Source organism: Dryobates pubescens, chromosome 8 (genome assembly GCF_014839835.1).
Source record: "Dryobates pubescens isolate bDryPub1 chromosome 8, bDryPub1.pri, whole genome shotgun sequence".
NCBI classification, from domain to species: domain Eukaryota; kingdom Metazoa; phylum Chordata; class Aves; order Piciformes; family Picidae; genus Dryobates; species Dryobates pubescens.
The window spans coordinates 14,650,026-14,668,092 of record NC_071619.1 but is presented as its reverse complement, the minus strand read 5'-3'; the positions used below and the strand labels follow the sequence as shown (position 1 = coordinate 14,668,092).

Below are 18,067 nucleotides of genomic sequence, written 5' to 3'. Positions count from 1 at the left end.
CCATAGGGCTACCTATCAAGGAAAAAAAATCTCCCCAGAAAGAAACAAACATATGGAGTTATAACAGAAGTTCAAGTTTATCTAGCATTTACACCTCGTAACTGTCTCCTGCAAGGGTAGTCCTGTGTCCAAAGCAGCGAGGCCGCAGCGCTGCAGACCTGCTGCGGCAGGTGAGGGGCTGCGAAAAGACTTTCTTAAGGAGAGCTCCAATACGGTAAATTTTTTCCCCTCGGGAAGACTTGACACTGGGAGATCCGAAGTCTCTGCCACTCAGGACGGCACCGCGCCCACTGTGCTCCAGTTACCTTTTGTTTTGGCTTTCGCCGGCAGGGACAAGGAGCCCTGCCACCAGGAAGCGGGCACGCCGCTCCCTGCGCGCCGGGCCCGCAACAAGGTCTTTCCGCGGGCGCAACCCAACCCTGCGGCTGCTGCCCTTCCTGCCGCAGCCCCGGCCGCCTCCGCCGGCCGCAGCTCCCCAGCCCCCCCCGCCCCGCGTTGCGACGAGTGTCGCCCGGGCTCCCCGCCCAACCACCCACCCCTCTACCGCCTCCGCCTCCTCCCAGAGGCCCCCTGCCCCCTCCCCAGCTGCAGCCCCGGCTCTTCCAGAAAGCAGAGGCATCTTTCTGCAAACCCAGGTACGGGCCCCGCTAGGCCCCGCGCGGTGGCGGCGGCCCTACCGGGCGGGGAAGGCGGACGGGACCCCGAGGGCGCCGGGGAGGGATTGGCCAGGCGGTGAGGGGAGGCGGGCGGAGAAGATGGCGCCGCCGCCGGCCGCCGCGCTGACGACCGGCGCGTGCTGAGGCGATCAGAGCCGGGGCAGGCGGCAGCGAGAGGCAGGGTGCTGGCGGCGGGGCCGGGATATGCGGCAGCAGTTGCTTCCTGTGCTGAGGCGGGCTCTGCTGGGCTTAGCGCGCCCCTGTGCCGCCCCGGCCTCCCGTTTTTCCCTTCAGTGCTGGCGGCGAAGCTTTCTCGGGTACGGTGCTTGTGCGCGGGGGGACAGGAGCGGGGGGAGGGGGGAACGGGCAGGCCCTTGGGTCCCAGCATCGTGTGACTGGCCGTGAAGTTGGAGATCCACTCCTGCCCCCCCGCTGTGTTGTGTAAAAGGTGGCCGCGGGGGCACCTTGTGCAGCCAGGGGACTGCCCGCCCTGCCCCGATTGCAGCTTCACTCCCGGGTCTCTGGGCACTCAGAGTTGCTCGGGCCGCAGCCGTGGAAACGCAGGACTGGTCATGAAACCTTCCAGAGGAAAGTGGTGGGTCAGCTGAGGGCGGCGGACTCATGCGTGCCGGGGAGGCCTGCGCCCGGGAGAGCCCGGTGTGCGGCGGGGCTGACGTGTTCTTGTGTCTCCAACTACACCTCCATTGACAAAGCAGGTTTGGTGGCCGGTGATCTTGCTTTATTGTTTTTTCCCTTTTTCTCAAAAGCATCCCGTCATTTTCATGCTGCTTAATTTGCTATGTCTGCCTATGCTACAAATATTAAAAGAACGTTTGAATTCTTTAAACATATACTGCTGTTAGAGTTACCCAAAGTTGATGGGAGCGGCCTCTGCAGTTTGTGACGAGCTGCCTGGTACTGGCGCTGTGTGGGTCTTGTTTTTGTGTGTGTGACCAGTTCCAGTGGATACTAGCCTCGACCGAGGGAGGAGCGGGCGGGAGGCTTGTCATGGCTTACTTTAGGGGCAAGTTAAACTGCGTAGCAACTCGGCAAAGTTTTTCCAGGAAGGGAGCTGGGTAAGGAAAAGAGGCTGAATTGTGGTTTGTTTTTCTTTCTTTCTTTAGCACTATAATCTTAATACCAAAATTTGTGTTTAACACTAGAAAAGTAAGAGACATCAAAACCGGCATCTTTTTTTGGGGGGGGGAGAAAGTGATTTATGATGACTCATGCCATCAGTGCTCGTGTTTCAAAATCTAAATGTACAGTTATTGTTCATAATTGCTATGTGTGCTTCAGTATTTTAAAGGTAGCCCACAATGTGTCTTTGGAGCCAGTGTTTTTCTCAGGATGTAGTTTCTTCTGCTGGATTACTCCTTTAGGCACATGAATATGTGTGGTATTTGGACTTAACTTGTATATGTGAGTAGGCCTGTTGTGTTTTCTTACAGTTTACAACCATGACTTCATCATCTGTTCAGTCTTAATTGTGGATTAAGATTTAAATAAACAATAATAAAATGAGAGCAGGAATAGTGCTTTCATAACGTTTGTCTTTCTTTAAGATGGGGAACATGTGAAAATTAACTTCTTTTTTTTTTTTTTTTTCCCCCAGTTGCATATTCCCCATTTCCATTTCTGGATTTTGTTCATACTTTCACTTGTTTTTTCTTTCCACCTTTAACTTTTTCTTTGCATGTAACTTTAAACCTTCGTTGACATGTCGAGCAGCCAGATAATCGATTAGTTAGAACATGTTATCTCCTCCTTTGCGTATCATGTGCAGCATTGAAATTGTTCTAGTTGTGAAGTCCCTAGTTCATATTCGCATGTTTACAGGCTTTTTTGGTCCCTTTCTGTCTTTAGCCTCTTGTAAGGCTATGGCTTAATGCCTTAGATGAAACAGTAGGTTCGGGAATTTTTTCAGTGTCAGGGTTATAACTTACTTTGCACATGAATACCAAAGTAGTTCCCTACCTTGCTAGGTCCAGAAGAGGAAAGGGAAGGGACAAAAAGTTCAGTACTTCCAGTCTTTCACTGAACTGGAAGGTGTTCGACTCTTAGCTGGGGGTCATTGGAGTTTATTGTGGAAGTTACTTGCTAAAAATACTCTCTGATCATTGGAGAGATTACATGTTCACTTGGTATTATTGATATACTCTATGATATTAGGTGCTTTCACAGTAATTTTTATATATTGATCTGACAAGAGTCAGAGTTGCTAATACAAATCTTTGTAGAGGAATTGATTTAATTGGTTTTGTGTCTAGATATGTATTTGTATATGCATTGCCTATCAGTGTCTCAGTCTTTGCATTCTTAGCATTTATGATCATAAATTGATTAAGTATGCTTATGAGTAGCACTATTTGTATGTAATAAGGTGATTTTTGATGCAGTACATTTTTGAAAGTTGCTTTACTGTAGCTTTCTATTTAGTTCTGATGTCCTGAAATGTGTTTTTAAGAACGAGTTAGAATTATAGCTTGCCTGAACAATTGGAATAGCAAAAAAATGCTGCAGAGTTGAGACTTCACTTGAACACTAGTGGTAGAATTAGAATTGAATTGTCAAAAATCATAAAAACTAAAAAATAGGTGAGCAGCCAGGACGAACTTTTTGAAACTCACTGCTAATTCTTATGATCTGCTTATTGTTAAAGGGCTGTTGGTTATGTTAGAGCTTTAGTCTTAGATAAGAATTGTTTTTAATGTGGGATTACAGTACTTTTCGTGATTCAGAATCCTAAAGTTGTTTTGTTTCTTGTTGCTAGATCAGATTTTCTTGCCAGTTCTCTCATACTTCTGTGTATTTCTTGTTATGCAGTATAAGTTTTAGTCTCATCTTGTTTTTGTAATTCAGACCTCACAAGTTTTTCTTTTTGAGGGTATGAGACAGATGGTAGCATAAAGTGTTAAGTGAGTTGGCTTTACAAAGAGTCTTGGGCAATCTGATGTGCTGCTTGCAGATGAAATGTAGGAAATAACACATCAAAATACAGTCAGAATAAAGCACAGAGGTCTTCCCTGTGGCATGCAGTTTTATGTTACCTAGAATGTGCAGGGCTACGTACTAGACACCACTTTGGCACTGTGGTTGTGGACCAAGCCCTTCAACTGGTAGGGTGGGGGAGGAAAAATATCAGAGGGAGGAGGAGAGAATGAGAACCACTGGCTTGAAAGTATTAGATGCAAAAAGCAAATAATTCAAATAGTGAGTGACTTTCTGAAGGAAATAAGTAAAATACACTTTGAAGCAGTTGGTCACATAACACAGAAACTTTCTTAGCAGTCTTGATCTTAGCATGCAGTTCGAGACTGATGAAAATAACTATGCAAGCCAAAAAGCTATGCCAGATTTGTGAAAACATTATGAAGATCCTCTATCATTATATCATCTAAAGCTTAAACCAGAAAAGTTTTCTTACATTTTCAAAAATAACCAATCTTTCAAATAATGAAAGGCACTAAAACCCTTTTGGAATTTTCAGCAAACTTGTAACAAAACTGAAGCAAAGAAGTGCTAGGGAAATGTCAATGTTTTTCTATTTCTGGATAACACTGGTTTACCTTGGAGATTGTGTTTTGATGAATCGTTTGGGGCAATTTTTGAAGAGATAAGGAAAACTAAGCTGAAGTGATTCAGAATTTTTTTTTTAAACCAGTGTTCTTTATGGCTGTGTCTGGAATATATAAAATCCTGCCTTTAAAAAACCAAAACAACCCGTTTTTACAGTGCTTTGTAAACTGGAATTGCCTAGTTAAGGAATGTATTTTTAGGGCAATAAATCAGTTTTATGGTGTGTTGGTTATGTCTTGGCATGTTTGACCAGTGCAAGAGCATTGAAAACACATCTCTTTACTACTCAAGCCACTTAGCTGGAGCCTAATCTTACACATGAAACTACCAGGGCCCTTCTTCTTACCAACTTCACACATGGTATTTTCTCATTAATACTGTTGTTAATTCTTCTCTGCTGGTGATACCAGTATTTCTGCTGTCACATTGGCAGTGAAAGCTGTGGCAAATGAAGTTTTTGCTGCTGTGATCTGCAAGTTATGGAAGCTGGACCCTTCTGGGAATGAGAGCAAGGCAGGCATCTGCCCTGACCTTATCATTAGCAGAGAATTTTCCCAGGTGGTTATAGACTTGGCAAAAAGCTGCAGACCAAGTTTTTGAAAATGCTTTCATTGTAGTGAGACTTAAGAATGTCTTAAAAATTAACTACATAACAAAACCTTATAAATATTCATCATCTTCAAACTTGCCTGATTTGGCATGATTAGTTGTTCTTAATAACTTGGTAGCACTGATTAAATCGTTGTGGGTCTTTGTAGTTGGAGCTTTTGTATTTGAAGTATTATGCTGAATTCCTGATGAATTTTAAGTGATAAAACATGCTAAAATTTTGAGCAATTTATGTGCTTAGGCAGTCTATCTGCCTCTGTAGGCAATCAGATTTATTTAGATCAGCATCAGGAATGTGTTGGGATCATGAACATTCTCTATCTTTGTGACAAGTAAATTCACAGAATATTGATGCCTTATGGATGTTGAATAATGTGAACTCTTTTAATCTTCAAATGTGTGAAAGGTTTACTAGGTTTGTTAGCTGGTGGACCTGTAACCTGAAAGAGTTAGGATAGCCTTTATGGTAATGGTCACATTAGTTGATTTAATTGGCTTGGTTTTTTTTTGTTGTTGTTTTGGGGTTTGTTTGTTCAGTTTAGATTAATCTTTCCTCCATTTAAAAAATTACATTGTTGGTAACAGAACTTAGTAATAATTTGTCTGATTTTAGGAAAAAAACTGAACTGCTTACAGTTTAGTCTAAAAATACTGTGTAATTATAGCATGCAAGTGAACCGAGAAGAGAATAGGTAGGTTGTTGTTTGACTTACTGGTAATAATGCTGTTACTCATACAAAGGATGTCACAAGGCCATGTAATTGTACTGTGATGATGAGGACAAGTAGGTGCAAGAGACAAAGAGAAGGGGTGAATACCTGTGGAAGAATGGAGGTTTATTTTGTTACTGCAAAGCCATGAGCCTGCAACTGAGCACTCTGGAAGAATCTTCAGTGTAGTGCTGTTAGCCTGTAAGAGAGATGAGAAAACTGGCTAGTAGTTCTGTAGCACTGGGCTTTTTGCCCAAGTACTTCTTTCACTCAGGGCACTGGCAGCTGAAGAATTCTTCATATAAGTTATTAAGTAACACAGAGAACACATTAGTAATGGTAGCACGCTTGCAGGACATTGAACAGAGAAGTTTTGGCTCAGCAAAGGTTTCACTTCACTCTGGTAAATGGTAGGTAATTAACTTTGTAATAAAAAAAAAATACACTCCCCCCCCAACCAACCAAAACCCAACACAAAATCAACCAAACAAAAAAACCCCCACTCAAACTCAACCAGCCAAACCCAAACAAAAACAACCCCACCCCAAAACACACAACAACAAAACAATCCACGAAGTCCCCCAAAACCTACAATGAAATGGATGTAAGTAAAATACAGAACTTGGAACAGGTGTAAAATATGAGGTTGGACATTACTGTTGTCTTTGTATAGTTTCAAGGGCACAGAACTTGAATAACGGTTGTATTGCAGTCAGCATAACATATCAAGTGTATTCAAAAGATGGATGTGAGTCAAAAATACTAGAAACACGCAAATGTAAACTTAATGTTGCAACACCCACAGGTGTGTCTGTTGAATTAATTTGGATTCAGTTGCAGAAAAGCTTCAAGCAAACCCCAAATTTTAAGGCAACATATATAAACTTGAAAGCAAACATCAAAACCTGCTGAGCTGTTAACTGTTTGTTGCCATTCGTGTGATTTCTTCAAGCTGATTAATATTTATAGCTATTCATCTGCCTTAGACCTATGTACCAGCATTTGACTTGAATGTCTTCAGCCTGACATGGTAAGAGAGAAGTCTGAAAAGTACTTCGCAGTTTGTACTTTGCAGGGGGTCATACTTTTATTAGCTAGTTACTTTCTTGCATTGAAGCAACCCTCAGGAGTTTCTGTTAATTGGTTTTCAAGTATGGTCCTTTAATTGTTCAAACATTGAACTTAGATTTGACTACACTGGCTGTTTTTTAATTAAAGTAAGTTTTCTAAAATAACTTTGGAAGACTAAAATAGTTAGGCAGAAACATATATCACTTAATCCCACTGTAATACGCTGTTTGCAGGTGGAACCTGGCATCCCGAGAGATCATCAGTGGTTCCAAGGGACTGGAAATGCCTGGAAAGCATTACAAAAATGGGGCCTCAAAGAATAGAATGTAATTTTACTGTAAAGTGCTATAGTTTACAATTCAGCATCTTTTTCAACTGATACTTTTATTGTACAAGTGATGTTTAATATTTCTGAGTTACTCTTCACTCTCTTTCTAGCTCTGTCATCTTTCCACCTGTAGTTTTTCCGCCTGGGTCTTTCTCTGTTGCTTCTGTTCTGTGAAAATAGTGTGACAGTATTTCTTTTAATAAGTTTTTGTTAGGACATTAGCTCTGTGATAAGCACAGCATCTAGCTTGTGGATTAATTTTATTGCTGCTGATCATCATCATCCCATGTTCACTGTAATGACACTGTAGCAAGTAGATCTAGCACATGTACTTCAGGACAGTGTCTGAATGTGACTTGAGGAATTAAACTATTTTTTCAAAAGCTAGAAGAAATATGGAGTGCTTTCTGTTTCTATTGGGTTTTTTCCCCTATTGTCAGAAGCAGTTCTATTGTCAGAAAGTAATTTGTAGTGTTTTAGAATTATTGTATGAAAGAATGGAACATGGTAATGTTATAAAGCACTTGGATTTACAGAACTTAAAAATTGCACAGAAAGCAGTCATCATAGAATGGCTTGGGTTGGAAGAAACCTCAGAGACCATCAACTCTAACCCCCTTGCCATGGGCAGGGACACTTGCAACTAGGCTTGATTGCCCAAGGCCTCATCCAAGCTGGCCTTAAACACCTTCAGGGAGAGGGCATCCACTCTGGGCAACCTATTCCAGAGTGTCACCACTCTCATACTGAAGTTCATCCTAAGTTTGAATCTAGACCTGCCCTCCCTCAGCTTAAAACCATTCCCCCAATTCCTGTCCTGGACACCCATATGAAAAGTTTCTCTCTGGCTTTCCTGTAGGCTCTCTTGAGATATTGGAGAGCAGCTAGAAGGTCCCCCTGGAGTCTTCTCCAGGCACAAGCACCCCAGCTCTCTCAGCCTATCCTCACAGCAGAGGTGCTCCAGCCCTTCAGTTATCACTGTGGTCCTCCTCTGTACTCACTCCAACAGTTCTATGACCTTCTTAGGATGGCGACATCAGAACTGGATGCAGTATTCGAGGCTGGGTTTCACAAGAACAGAATAAAGGGTGAGAATCACCTATTGACCTGCTGGCCACACTCATGTGAGGGAATATTTAGTATGTCTTACAGTTTACTCCTTAAGAAAAGTCATTGTATAAATCTCTTAAGTGAATTTTTCTTTTCTAGATACTGGGTTGTAGTAACATAGCACTAGGAGGAACAGTGCTTAAGCAGGGAGGTAATGATCTTGCTCTTTAGATGGGTTTCCTTCAAGAATCTATTCCATGGGTAGTCTGCTCTTGCTTTTATGTGAGTCGTCTGGTACTACACTTTAGTTTGCAGAGAAATAACTATGGATTAATCATGCAAACCCATTTAAATTTGAAGATAATGTTTTATTCACAATGCCCACTGAAATAACAATGAAGACAGAGATACAATTTTAAGTTCTGGAAGACTTAATTACCAATTTTGACCTTTTGAAAATGGTAGATTTTTCCTGCACTGGTTTTTCTTTCAATACCAAGCTAGAGGTAACCTATGAAGGAGGCAGAAGTAGGGAAGGATAATAACATGAAGTGGAGGTGTACAGCTTCTTAAGACATCAATTGAAATCTCATAAGATTTCACAGAAGCTGCATAATTTGGTGAATCATATTGGAAATATGAGTCATCTGAACAGACAGTAAAGCTCTGTGACTTAATGATGCAGAGAGGAGATATCAGATGACAAGGAAATTGTATAACATTAAAAAAAATAAAATTTAAGAAGTTTATAGTACATATGCATGTTAAGATAAGTAGTGTCTTAATGAGATGGAGTATTTTAGCTGAAAATCAAAGAGACCTCCTCGCTCTCCTACATGCTTACATTCATCAATTCACCAGAACTGTGTTGAAGTGAAATAACAGTCAAAAACACTTTAGTTAGTGATTTTCATCTAGAGAAAGTATTATCATTATATTACGTACTTTACACAGTACGTTAAGTACTGTATTTCTACGTGGGACTCTAAAATTTGAACAGGGAGACATTTTTTTAAATCATAAATGTGGATTCTGTCAATGCTATTGATACAGAGAAATGTAACTGTTGCTGTACTTGGAATATCCTTTGTGAGTGGTATCTGCATTTTTTTAGAGGAAGGAAGCCCATAGATACTGCAAGCAGGATTAGCCTGAGTACAGAGTTAAACTAGTGGATAGGTTTAAATGAGAGTAGAGAAATGTGAATTTAGCATTTTGGTTATTGTTTAGTGATTACATTTGACTGTACTTCTGGAAAAAACTGTAATTTGTAGTATCAGAACCATGTTTTACCAATGGAAATGTTTTCTTCCAAAAGGCCTTAGCTGAATATTTTAAAAAGTTACCTCATCTTGTCTCTAAGGAAGGGCTATAAACATTGAGATTCTGTACTTGGCACTTCTGGGTTTTTATTTGTTTTATAATTCCCGTTTGTAATTCTTCTTTCATATCAAGTGTGTTGTAAGTTAAAATATATTTAAAAGTTCTAAACTAATCTTCTGACTTCTTTCAAAAGGATTCAAAGATCTGGTGCAAAGCATAAATCAAGTCTTACCCAAACTTTCACTCTGCTGCAGATTAAATCTTAATTTCGTGTTTGCGGAATAGTTTTTCCACTGATTCTACTGTAAACATATTTATAAACCTTCTACCCTTAACATGCTGTTAATAATGAGCTCTTTATTGGCCTTGTTATAATACCTAATGTCAAAACTAATGACTATGCATCTGCTGACTTCCAAGTTGGCTGTTGTTTTTATACTGGAGAAGCACATAAATAAATGGGAAGGATAAAATCCAGGAGGACAGTAGCTTGCAGAACTGCTTCCCATTCTGAGAATGATGAGTATATTAGGAAGGAGATTTTATTAGCTGAGTCTCTCTTTAATTTGTAATTTTAAACTGTAAACAAATGTAACCAGATTTTATTTTCCGTTTGTTGTATGTCTGTTAACATTGAGTATACAGTTGATTTACAAGCTAGAGTTAGCTCAAATGCTGACTGAAAATCTGAAACAATAAATGTGTTGAGAACTGTGCAGTCCTTCATGTTCTACGTCCCATACTTTTCTTAAAGCTTGTATATACTCTTAAAAACTGTGTGAATTTCATTGAAACATACAACTTGAAAAAGAGAAAGTAAATACTGTGAAACTCCTTCTTTATTTAATGCTGACAGGACCATGCAAAATTCCTCATGCCTCTGTATGTGTTGTGGTGGGGAGTTAAGACTCAAATCTGTTTTTCTTAAGTGAAATTAGTTCAGGAATAACTAATGAAGCTCATGTAATAAATTACTTGGCAATATGGCAATCAACACTTCACCTGAGAAAGAGATTAAATTTGGTTGGTACCATATAACAGGCCCTGCTCTAAACCTTTTCTTGTAAACCAGGCTAAGAATTCAGGAATATACCATGACTGGCTCAGATCATAACTGATTTGCTGTTTCTGGGGTTTGCTTATTTTGTGTGTGTGTGGTTGGTGTGGTTGATTTTTTTTTGTTTGTTTGGTTTAGGGTTTTGTTTGTTTGGTTTGTTTTTTTTTGTGTTGTGGGTTTTTTTAACATGCAGCCAAATGATTCTATTCTACCTTCTAAAATATCTAAGTCTGAATATCTTACTTTTTCACTTGGCATTTAAAAAAAAAATGAATAACCTCTCTGGGCAGCCTGTTCCAATGCTTCACTACTCTCAAATGAAGTTTTTCCTAATGTCCAATCTAAATCTCCCCTAGTACAATATAAACCCATTTCCTCTTGTCCTACTGCTAATTACTTGGGAGAAGAGACCGTATTAGTTCAGAACCACAGTATTTCAAAATTGTGCCATTACAGAAGCATGTCTTGTGGCATGTCTGTTAAACTAATATTAGAAGTTTAAACAGGTGAGGCATTCTATTCCTCCTTACCGTGGCAGCTCTGCAGTGTATTTGTATTTTATGGCAATATTGTACATGATGTCACAGTTTCTTGCCTGAGTGTACAAATTAAGTAGTTTGTCAGATGAACAAAATTTTACTAATAATTGTGAAGTTACAGCATTCATAATAAAAACACCAATTCAAACACTGAAGCTTGAAACTGTACTTGAGGTAGCAATTTATGCCTCATTAAAATTCATTTTTATCATAATTGGAGTGGTTGTGGGTTTTTTTAATTACCATTAATATGAAACTTGAAACATTCAACCAAAGTTTTATCATGTTGCTTGGTCTTTGGACTGTTCTGTTCTGGTTTAACAATATCTCTTAGGATCTGAACTATTGTTTTAGGCCAGTTGTGTGAGTTTTGTGCAGATTTAAATTTCTTGCTGTCAGTATCACCCAATATTCCCTAATGTAATATTAAAATATTAGCAGGGCTTAAGTAAAAATAGTGAGTGAAATTTCTTCTCTTTTCTTCAAGGTTTCAGAAAGAGACAAGCAACAAAATGAACAATCCAGCTATTAAGAGAATAACGAATGAAATTATCAAATCACCTGAAGATAAACGAGAATATCGTGGACTGGAATTAGCAAATGGCATTAAAGCTCTTCTCATTAGTGACCCCACCACAGATAAGTCCTCAGCAGCACTTGATGTGCACATAGGTATTTAATGCATCTTGTGTTTGTTGTGTCATGTATAAAATTGCTTTATATTTGGGTGTTTCAATAGCAAATAAACTGACAGGAGCAGTACCCAGTTGGCAGCCTAGCTTTTTATTGCGACTTAAAGTTTGTTTAGTTCTTTGACACAGCAAGTTAAAAGTTATTCGAGCTAATTAAATTGTTATTTTGCACTCTGTGTTTACTCAGATGTAGCTCAGCCACTAGAGGGATTTAACCATTAAGTTTCGTGTTATGAAAGATCTTTTGTAAGCAGGAAAGGGGCGGGTGTGAGTGCAATTATTTCAGACAGCCCCATCTGTCACGTCAGACTTTTTTGTTGTTGTTGATGTGTAGAGGTGAGAAAACGCTGTAGTGCTGTAGGAGTTGGAGAAGCACTCCCTAACTCCCAATTATACTTAACTGTGCAAACAGTAATACTAGAAGAGGAAGGAAGCTACTTTGACTCTGTGTACTAATAAAAGCCTTTTGTTATGCCTGAGGTATTTCTCAAGCTTGTGTAGTTTCTCAGTTGCTAGGAAAGTGTGATACATACACACATTACCTAAGCATCCTCTTGCCGCATTTGTAGTTGGGAACTTTTGCTGCTGTTGGTGTTAGGACAGAAGCAGTAGAGTAACTTCGAAAACTTTTGGCCTTCTTTACTGTGGAGGTGGCTGTCACGTATGTTCCTGTGCATACAGTGGCATAGATGTGTTTACTTCATCTGTGCTCTTCCATTGCACACTCCAAAGTAGGACTGCCAGACCCAAACTTCCACATTTCTGGCTTCCATTCTTGCACATAATTTTTGTCTTTTAGTCTTGTCTACCTTTTCACGTACTAGCTAGTCATCAATATCTGTATGTGTTCAAGCAATTAAAGGTTACCAATTGTCCTGTAAACCACAGGATAAATGCCTCCTTAATTGTGGTTGGAAATTGCTGTGGTTTCGGAAGGTAAGGTATAGAAGGCAGACTATTGTGCTCTGCCAGGTCTTTAAAATCATGAGTCATGGACTTAAATTGAAAAACTATCTCTATAAGGCAACACAGGCTGATCTGGAGAGGCAGTTTGAGACACTAATTAGTTCAGTTATTCATTCTAATTTTACAGGGTTTTTTGTTGTGTGTTTTTTTTTTTTTAAGACTGAATTTAGTTGACTGTAGCTGCAGAAGTGTCTGCTTACATATACAGAATTGATATAATTGCCCAAGGCAACACACTGTAATATAAAGCACTTTAAAAGAGTTAGTTGTAGTACTACTTTTTAATGAATGGTTACATGAATTGTTTTTCTTCTGCAGGATCCTTGTCTGATCCCCCCAACATTGCTGGACTTAGTCATTTTTGTGAGCATATGCTGTTCTTGGGAACCAAGAAATACCCAAAAGAGAATGAGTATAGCCAGTTTCTTAGTGAACATGCTGGGAGCTCAAATGCTTTCACAAGTGGAGAACATACCAACTATTACTTTGATGTGTCACACGAACATCTAGAAGGTGCTCTGGACAGGTAAGCACTTTTAATACTTTGGGTTTTTTTATATAGGTGCTGTTTGACACTGTAAAAGTTTTTTAATAATTTCATAATCACAATGATAAAGGGTTGAGGGCATTGTCATCTGTTAAAACTGATACCAGACATTTTTCATTTCAGAAGCTTTGCTTACATTTTTTTCAGCTAGCAGAGCTCTTCACCGAGGCAGAATTTTTGAACTTCAAAGGTTATATTTACACTGAATGCTTTTGGAAATGTGGGGCACAGAATATGATCATGAACTTAAGTGTTGTGCAAATACTCTGAATGTGTAATCAAATACTGTGCTTCCTGTAGGATTCTTATTTAATTGATAGCAAAGGAAGGATAAACTCTAGAAATACATTAGGATGCCTTTTAGTAGAGGTAACTAACTTACTGAAATCTCTGCCTTTTGTGGGAAGGGCCAGAAATGGAAAAGGCTTGTAGTCGGTGAGGTAAAGACAGGATTTTCCCTGAATTTTCTCTGGCTGTCTAACAAGACGGCTTTGATTCACGAGGTTAAGAGTCTCTTGCAGTTAAACTTCAAAGCAGTATATAAATTATGATGCAAGGCCTTTGATCTTGTAGTGCCTTATATGATGAAAATACTGTTTTCTGCATATAGAGGTAAAGAAATAACGATAGCAAATCAGTGTCAAAATTGTTACGGAGTTCTGCATTAAAAAATAACATACTTGGCTGTTTTCAGGAGGTACCAAGCTTCATACTTTTCTGTTGCCATTTATGTACAGTACTCTTGACTTGAATTTTAAAATTTTTGTTTAGATTTGCCCAGTTTTTCCTGTGCCCTTTGTTTGATGAAAGCTGCAAAGACAGGGAAGTGAATGCTGTTGATTCTGAGCATGAGAAGAATCTGATGAATGATGCCTGGAGGTTGTTTCAGTTGGAGAAGGCTACTGGAAACCCCAATCATCCCTTCAGTAAATTTGGAACAGGTTTGTCAGAATCTATCATCCATTAGAGTTCTGTGTAACATACAAAGTATTATTGTTTATATAAGATTGTCAAAGACAGACTGAAACAATGGCCTTTTTTTCTCTCCACACATGTTTATTACGGTGTTTTATCACATTTTCCACATCATAAACCAAATAGAGCTGGACAAAAACATAGGAAACAGAGTGATCCAAGACTTGCAATAGAGTGATGAAGCATCCTTTATGATTCTGATAATTACTGCATGAACGCTGTTTTCCAGTTACTGGATTTGTCATAATTGGTACTGGTAGTTCTTTGTGTGTAACATAATGAATGAACTGTGTTTATATTGTTACTAACCACATACTTTCTTTAAGTGGTACTGAATTAGGACTACATGACAGTGACTAGGTCAAACTGGAAAGGTCAGCAAAGTAATGTGAAAACTACTGAGTAAAAGTACAAACCCAAAATCTTAAGAGTAAAACATGACAGTAGTAGATGAATAGATACAACATGTTTGAACAAATCCCTGTCTTACTGCTGTAGGCTTTATTATTCACAGAATGCTTAGTAACAATTAAAAATTAATACCCCAAGACCCAAATTTAAAAAACATTAAAGTAAGATAGCATAGTTATGGTCAGAATCACACTGAAGAGTTAAATGTTAACTTTTTATATAGCACTCAGAAAATCTAAATGGAGGTTGCAGAAATAGTTTTCTGTAGTTTAAGAATGTTTTATAGCTGACATAAATGAAATGTTTGCATGGGAGAATACCCAAAACGTGCACAAATTCAGTAACAGTAGTCACATTCACCTCTTCTTAAATTAAGCTCTGATTCTGAAATTAAATTATAGCATGTAGTGTTCCTGTAGACCTGATTTTGCAGAAGCAGAGCCTAGCTTTGATGGGTTTTATTTACTGAAAGAGGTGACAACTGTAATACAGTTTCCATGACAGTTGCAGTTGGCATCCTTCTTACTGCCGCTCCCTTTTGATCGTCTGAGATGATGTTAGTCTAGCAGAATACAGGAATGCCTCCGTTTGATGCTTCAGGTCATTCCTTGTTGCTCTGCAGCCTGTTTAGTCAACAAACTTTCTATTACTTTGCCTGGAGAAATGCATCTTAATCTTAGTTTTCTTGTTAGGATCCACATTCTATGATTTTATCCCCTGATAAATTCAGGATCTCACTGAATTAAATTCAGGATCTCCCTGAATTAATGGCAATTCTCCATCTGTACCTGCAGTAGTGTCAAGTACTTTGCCAGACACCTTTTCACTGTCCAGTGTCAATTTTCCTACTGCTACAAGGTGTCTTCTGATTCCTGATGTACTCCAGTGCTGTAACAACATAGTTACTGAGCTAGAGCATTTATTTTATGTTTTGATTCTGTGGGAATAAACACAGTACTGTGTCTAAAACGTCTGTGTTTCCTTTGTCTGCAGATAGTGAAGAATGTAGACACGTTTTAAACGTAGTACCCTTGTTTCCAGGTGTCATTTAGAGTTGTTGATTTTACTCACATATGAACTTTGAAACTTAAAGCAATACTTCAGGCAGCCTCTTTATGATGATTTTTTTTTTACTGTTGCAGTTGTAACTAGACTTGTAGCTAATCACCAAACATCTGGACAATACACCTGTTTTGTTATGTAGGTAATGTTGCCTCATTGACTTGTATTAACTTATGCCTGGGATTGATTGTAGGATTTGTTTGCTGGGCACACAAGCATAGAAGGCATGCTCTCCCAGTGTTTGCTCTCTTTCTTGCTATTTTTGCTATAAACACACAAGTCAACTTTTCTGCTACAATCTTTTGACTTAATCTTCTCTCTTCTGTACCTGGTATGATTGTGGCTTAAGGAGTTACTGACCTCGAAATTGACAGATACAGTATGAGTTTGTAGTTCTGGTCTATACTCCGTTGACCAGATTGTGTGTCCATGTAGTGAGCAGAAGTTGATTGAAGTCCAGTGTGCTCATAGTAGGCTCTTAATTTTTCTGTTCTTTCAATGTATATTTACTAAAGATGAGTTCTGCTTTAATTGTAAATATGGAGTATGTCCTTAGGGTAAATTATTGAAAGCTTGATGTAGATACAAAGATGGCACTAATTAACAGGAGGATAACAATGTAGAAAATTTATTATCTACTGCTTATGGGCTTATTCAGGGAGAATTTGTAGTTCTCTTCCTCTCTAGTCCTGTTTTACTTCATCAGCAGCTCAGCTATTACGAGGGAGAAGCTGAACAGTCACAATTTACAAATCATGTTTGTAAATGGCTTATTTTATTTAGTACACTAGGCTATAATTTGTGGCACGCAATGCCACAAATTTCAGGCAGTGATTCCTGTGACAAAAATGTGTATGTGGGAGTAAAACATACTGGGTGCCAATGAACCCCCTTTTTTTTTCCCTCTGTCCTTGTGAATTAGAACCTGGGCTTACTTGCATTGCTTTGAAATAACCCTTTCAAAGGAAAAAAACTCTAATTTGGAAGACTAAACCATCCTCTTTTCTTCAGGAATGTGCTGGTTGAGATTGGAAGTATTTATTGCCTCTGATAAGCTGAGGCAGTGTTGATCCAGTTTACTTATGATTCATTTTTATTATTTTTACAATTACTATCCATCTGGAGGAAAGGAGATTTATTAGTTGATATTTGTCTTTTTGATTTCTAAACTCACAAACATCAAGTTTGTTTGTTTTGTTTTGTCTTGTTTGATTTTATGTTACAGGGAACAAATTTACTCTGGAAACTAGACCAACTCAAGAAGGAATAGATGTAAGACAAGAGCTATTGAAGTTCCATTCTACTTACTATTCATCAAATTTAATGGCTATTTGTGTCTTAGGAAGAGGTAAGTTTTGTTCTGTTGGTTGGTTAAAACTTTGCATGTGTTTATGTTTGAAGAAAGTGAAGCGTATGCAAGTGTATGAAAATCTACAGAAAGGAAAAGAAAAAGTTGTATGAGACCAAACATAATTTTATGTTTAGTGAAGTCTCCAAAGCATCTTGCAATGTATAAAATGTGTGTGTGTGTTCATAAGCTTACAATAGAAAAAATAAGCAGCGAATTTGAAATCTGTTACTGAGTCACCAGCTGCTGTCATTGTATGGTTGTCTTATGAAGACTGACGCCTGTCTGTTTGCAGGTGGTGGGAGTGCTTTCAATGTTTTTTTCATATTTTAGACTTCCACTCCCATTACAAAACCTTCTGTATTATCAAAGGATAAACCTAATCTAATATTTAGATAAAAATCCTATACTTCACTTCTGAATCCATTTAACATGAGGTACCAACTGCTTAAAATTTTCCACAGTGAAGATGCTATTTTACATAGATTTGCAGAAAAATTTAGTGTGTTGAAACTGTTTGCTTTTTGAAAATATGCTGGCAGACTGGTACTTGAATGATGTTTTACAATAATGCTCAGATGGTAAGTGTGGATCAAATAAAATGAATTAGCAAAGTGAAATTTTCCTTTGCAGCTGTTTACAAGATGCAGAGTAGGAGGCTTATTAACAAAATGTACCTATTTAATTTCAATCATGACATATACATGAATAATTTTTAAAGTGGGCAAACACAGTGAGAGTTCTGCTTAACTGAATCCAAGTTCTGTGCATATACTCGCTATCAAACCAGTTCCAGGGTCCCTAGTTCCTTTCAGACTATCACTACCTGAACAGTAAAATGCATTACACAGTTTTTGTTTTTAGAGGTAGAGTATCAGATGTGTTACTAATAGGTGTGTACATTCAGGGTACTGAAGGTGAGCTGAGGCTGAAGAAAGTCCCAAGTTTTGGCAAAGATGCTTTCACTCTGGGAAACTTGCAGCTGTAATTCCCTGTTCCTTAAGCTTTTGGTGGACATTTTTGTTTTGGTCCGTTTTTTGTTGGCAGTGTTCAGTATCAGGTTTATCTTTTCTTCAGTTCCAGCTTTCATCACTTAAATTCAAAACATGCTTTTTTCTTGTACCAGATTTATTTTAATCATGGT

General features: G+C 38.7%; 1 protein-coding gene across 2 annotated transcripts in view; it reads left to right on the top strand.

Moving 5' to 3' along the window:
• Nucleotides 1–516: 516 nt before the first annotated feature.
• Nucleotides 517–18,067, top strand: part of IDE (insulin degrading enzyme) — a 62,940-nt gene continuing 45,389 nt past the window's right edge. For both annotated transcript variants that reach the window (XM_054163525.1, XM_054163524.1), the window contains exons 1-5: nt 517–635; nt 11,410–11,594; nt 12,899–13,106; nt 13,899–14,068; nt 16,801–16,923. In XM_054163525.1, coding sequence (XP_054019500.1) covers nt 11,435–11,594; nt 12,899–13,106; nt 13,899–14,068; nt 16,801–16,923 — 661 coding nt within the window. In that variant the 5' untranslated portion in view covers nt 517–635; nt 11,410–11,434. The remainder of the gene's footprint in view (nt 636–11,409; nt 11,595–12,898; nt 13,107–13,898; nt 14,069–16,800; nt 16,924–18,067) is intronic.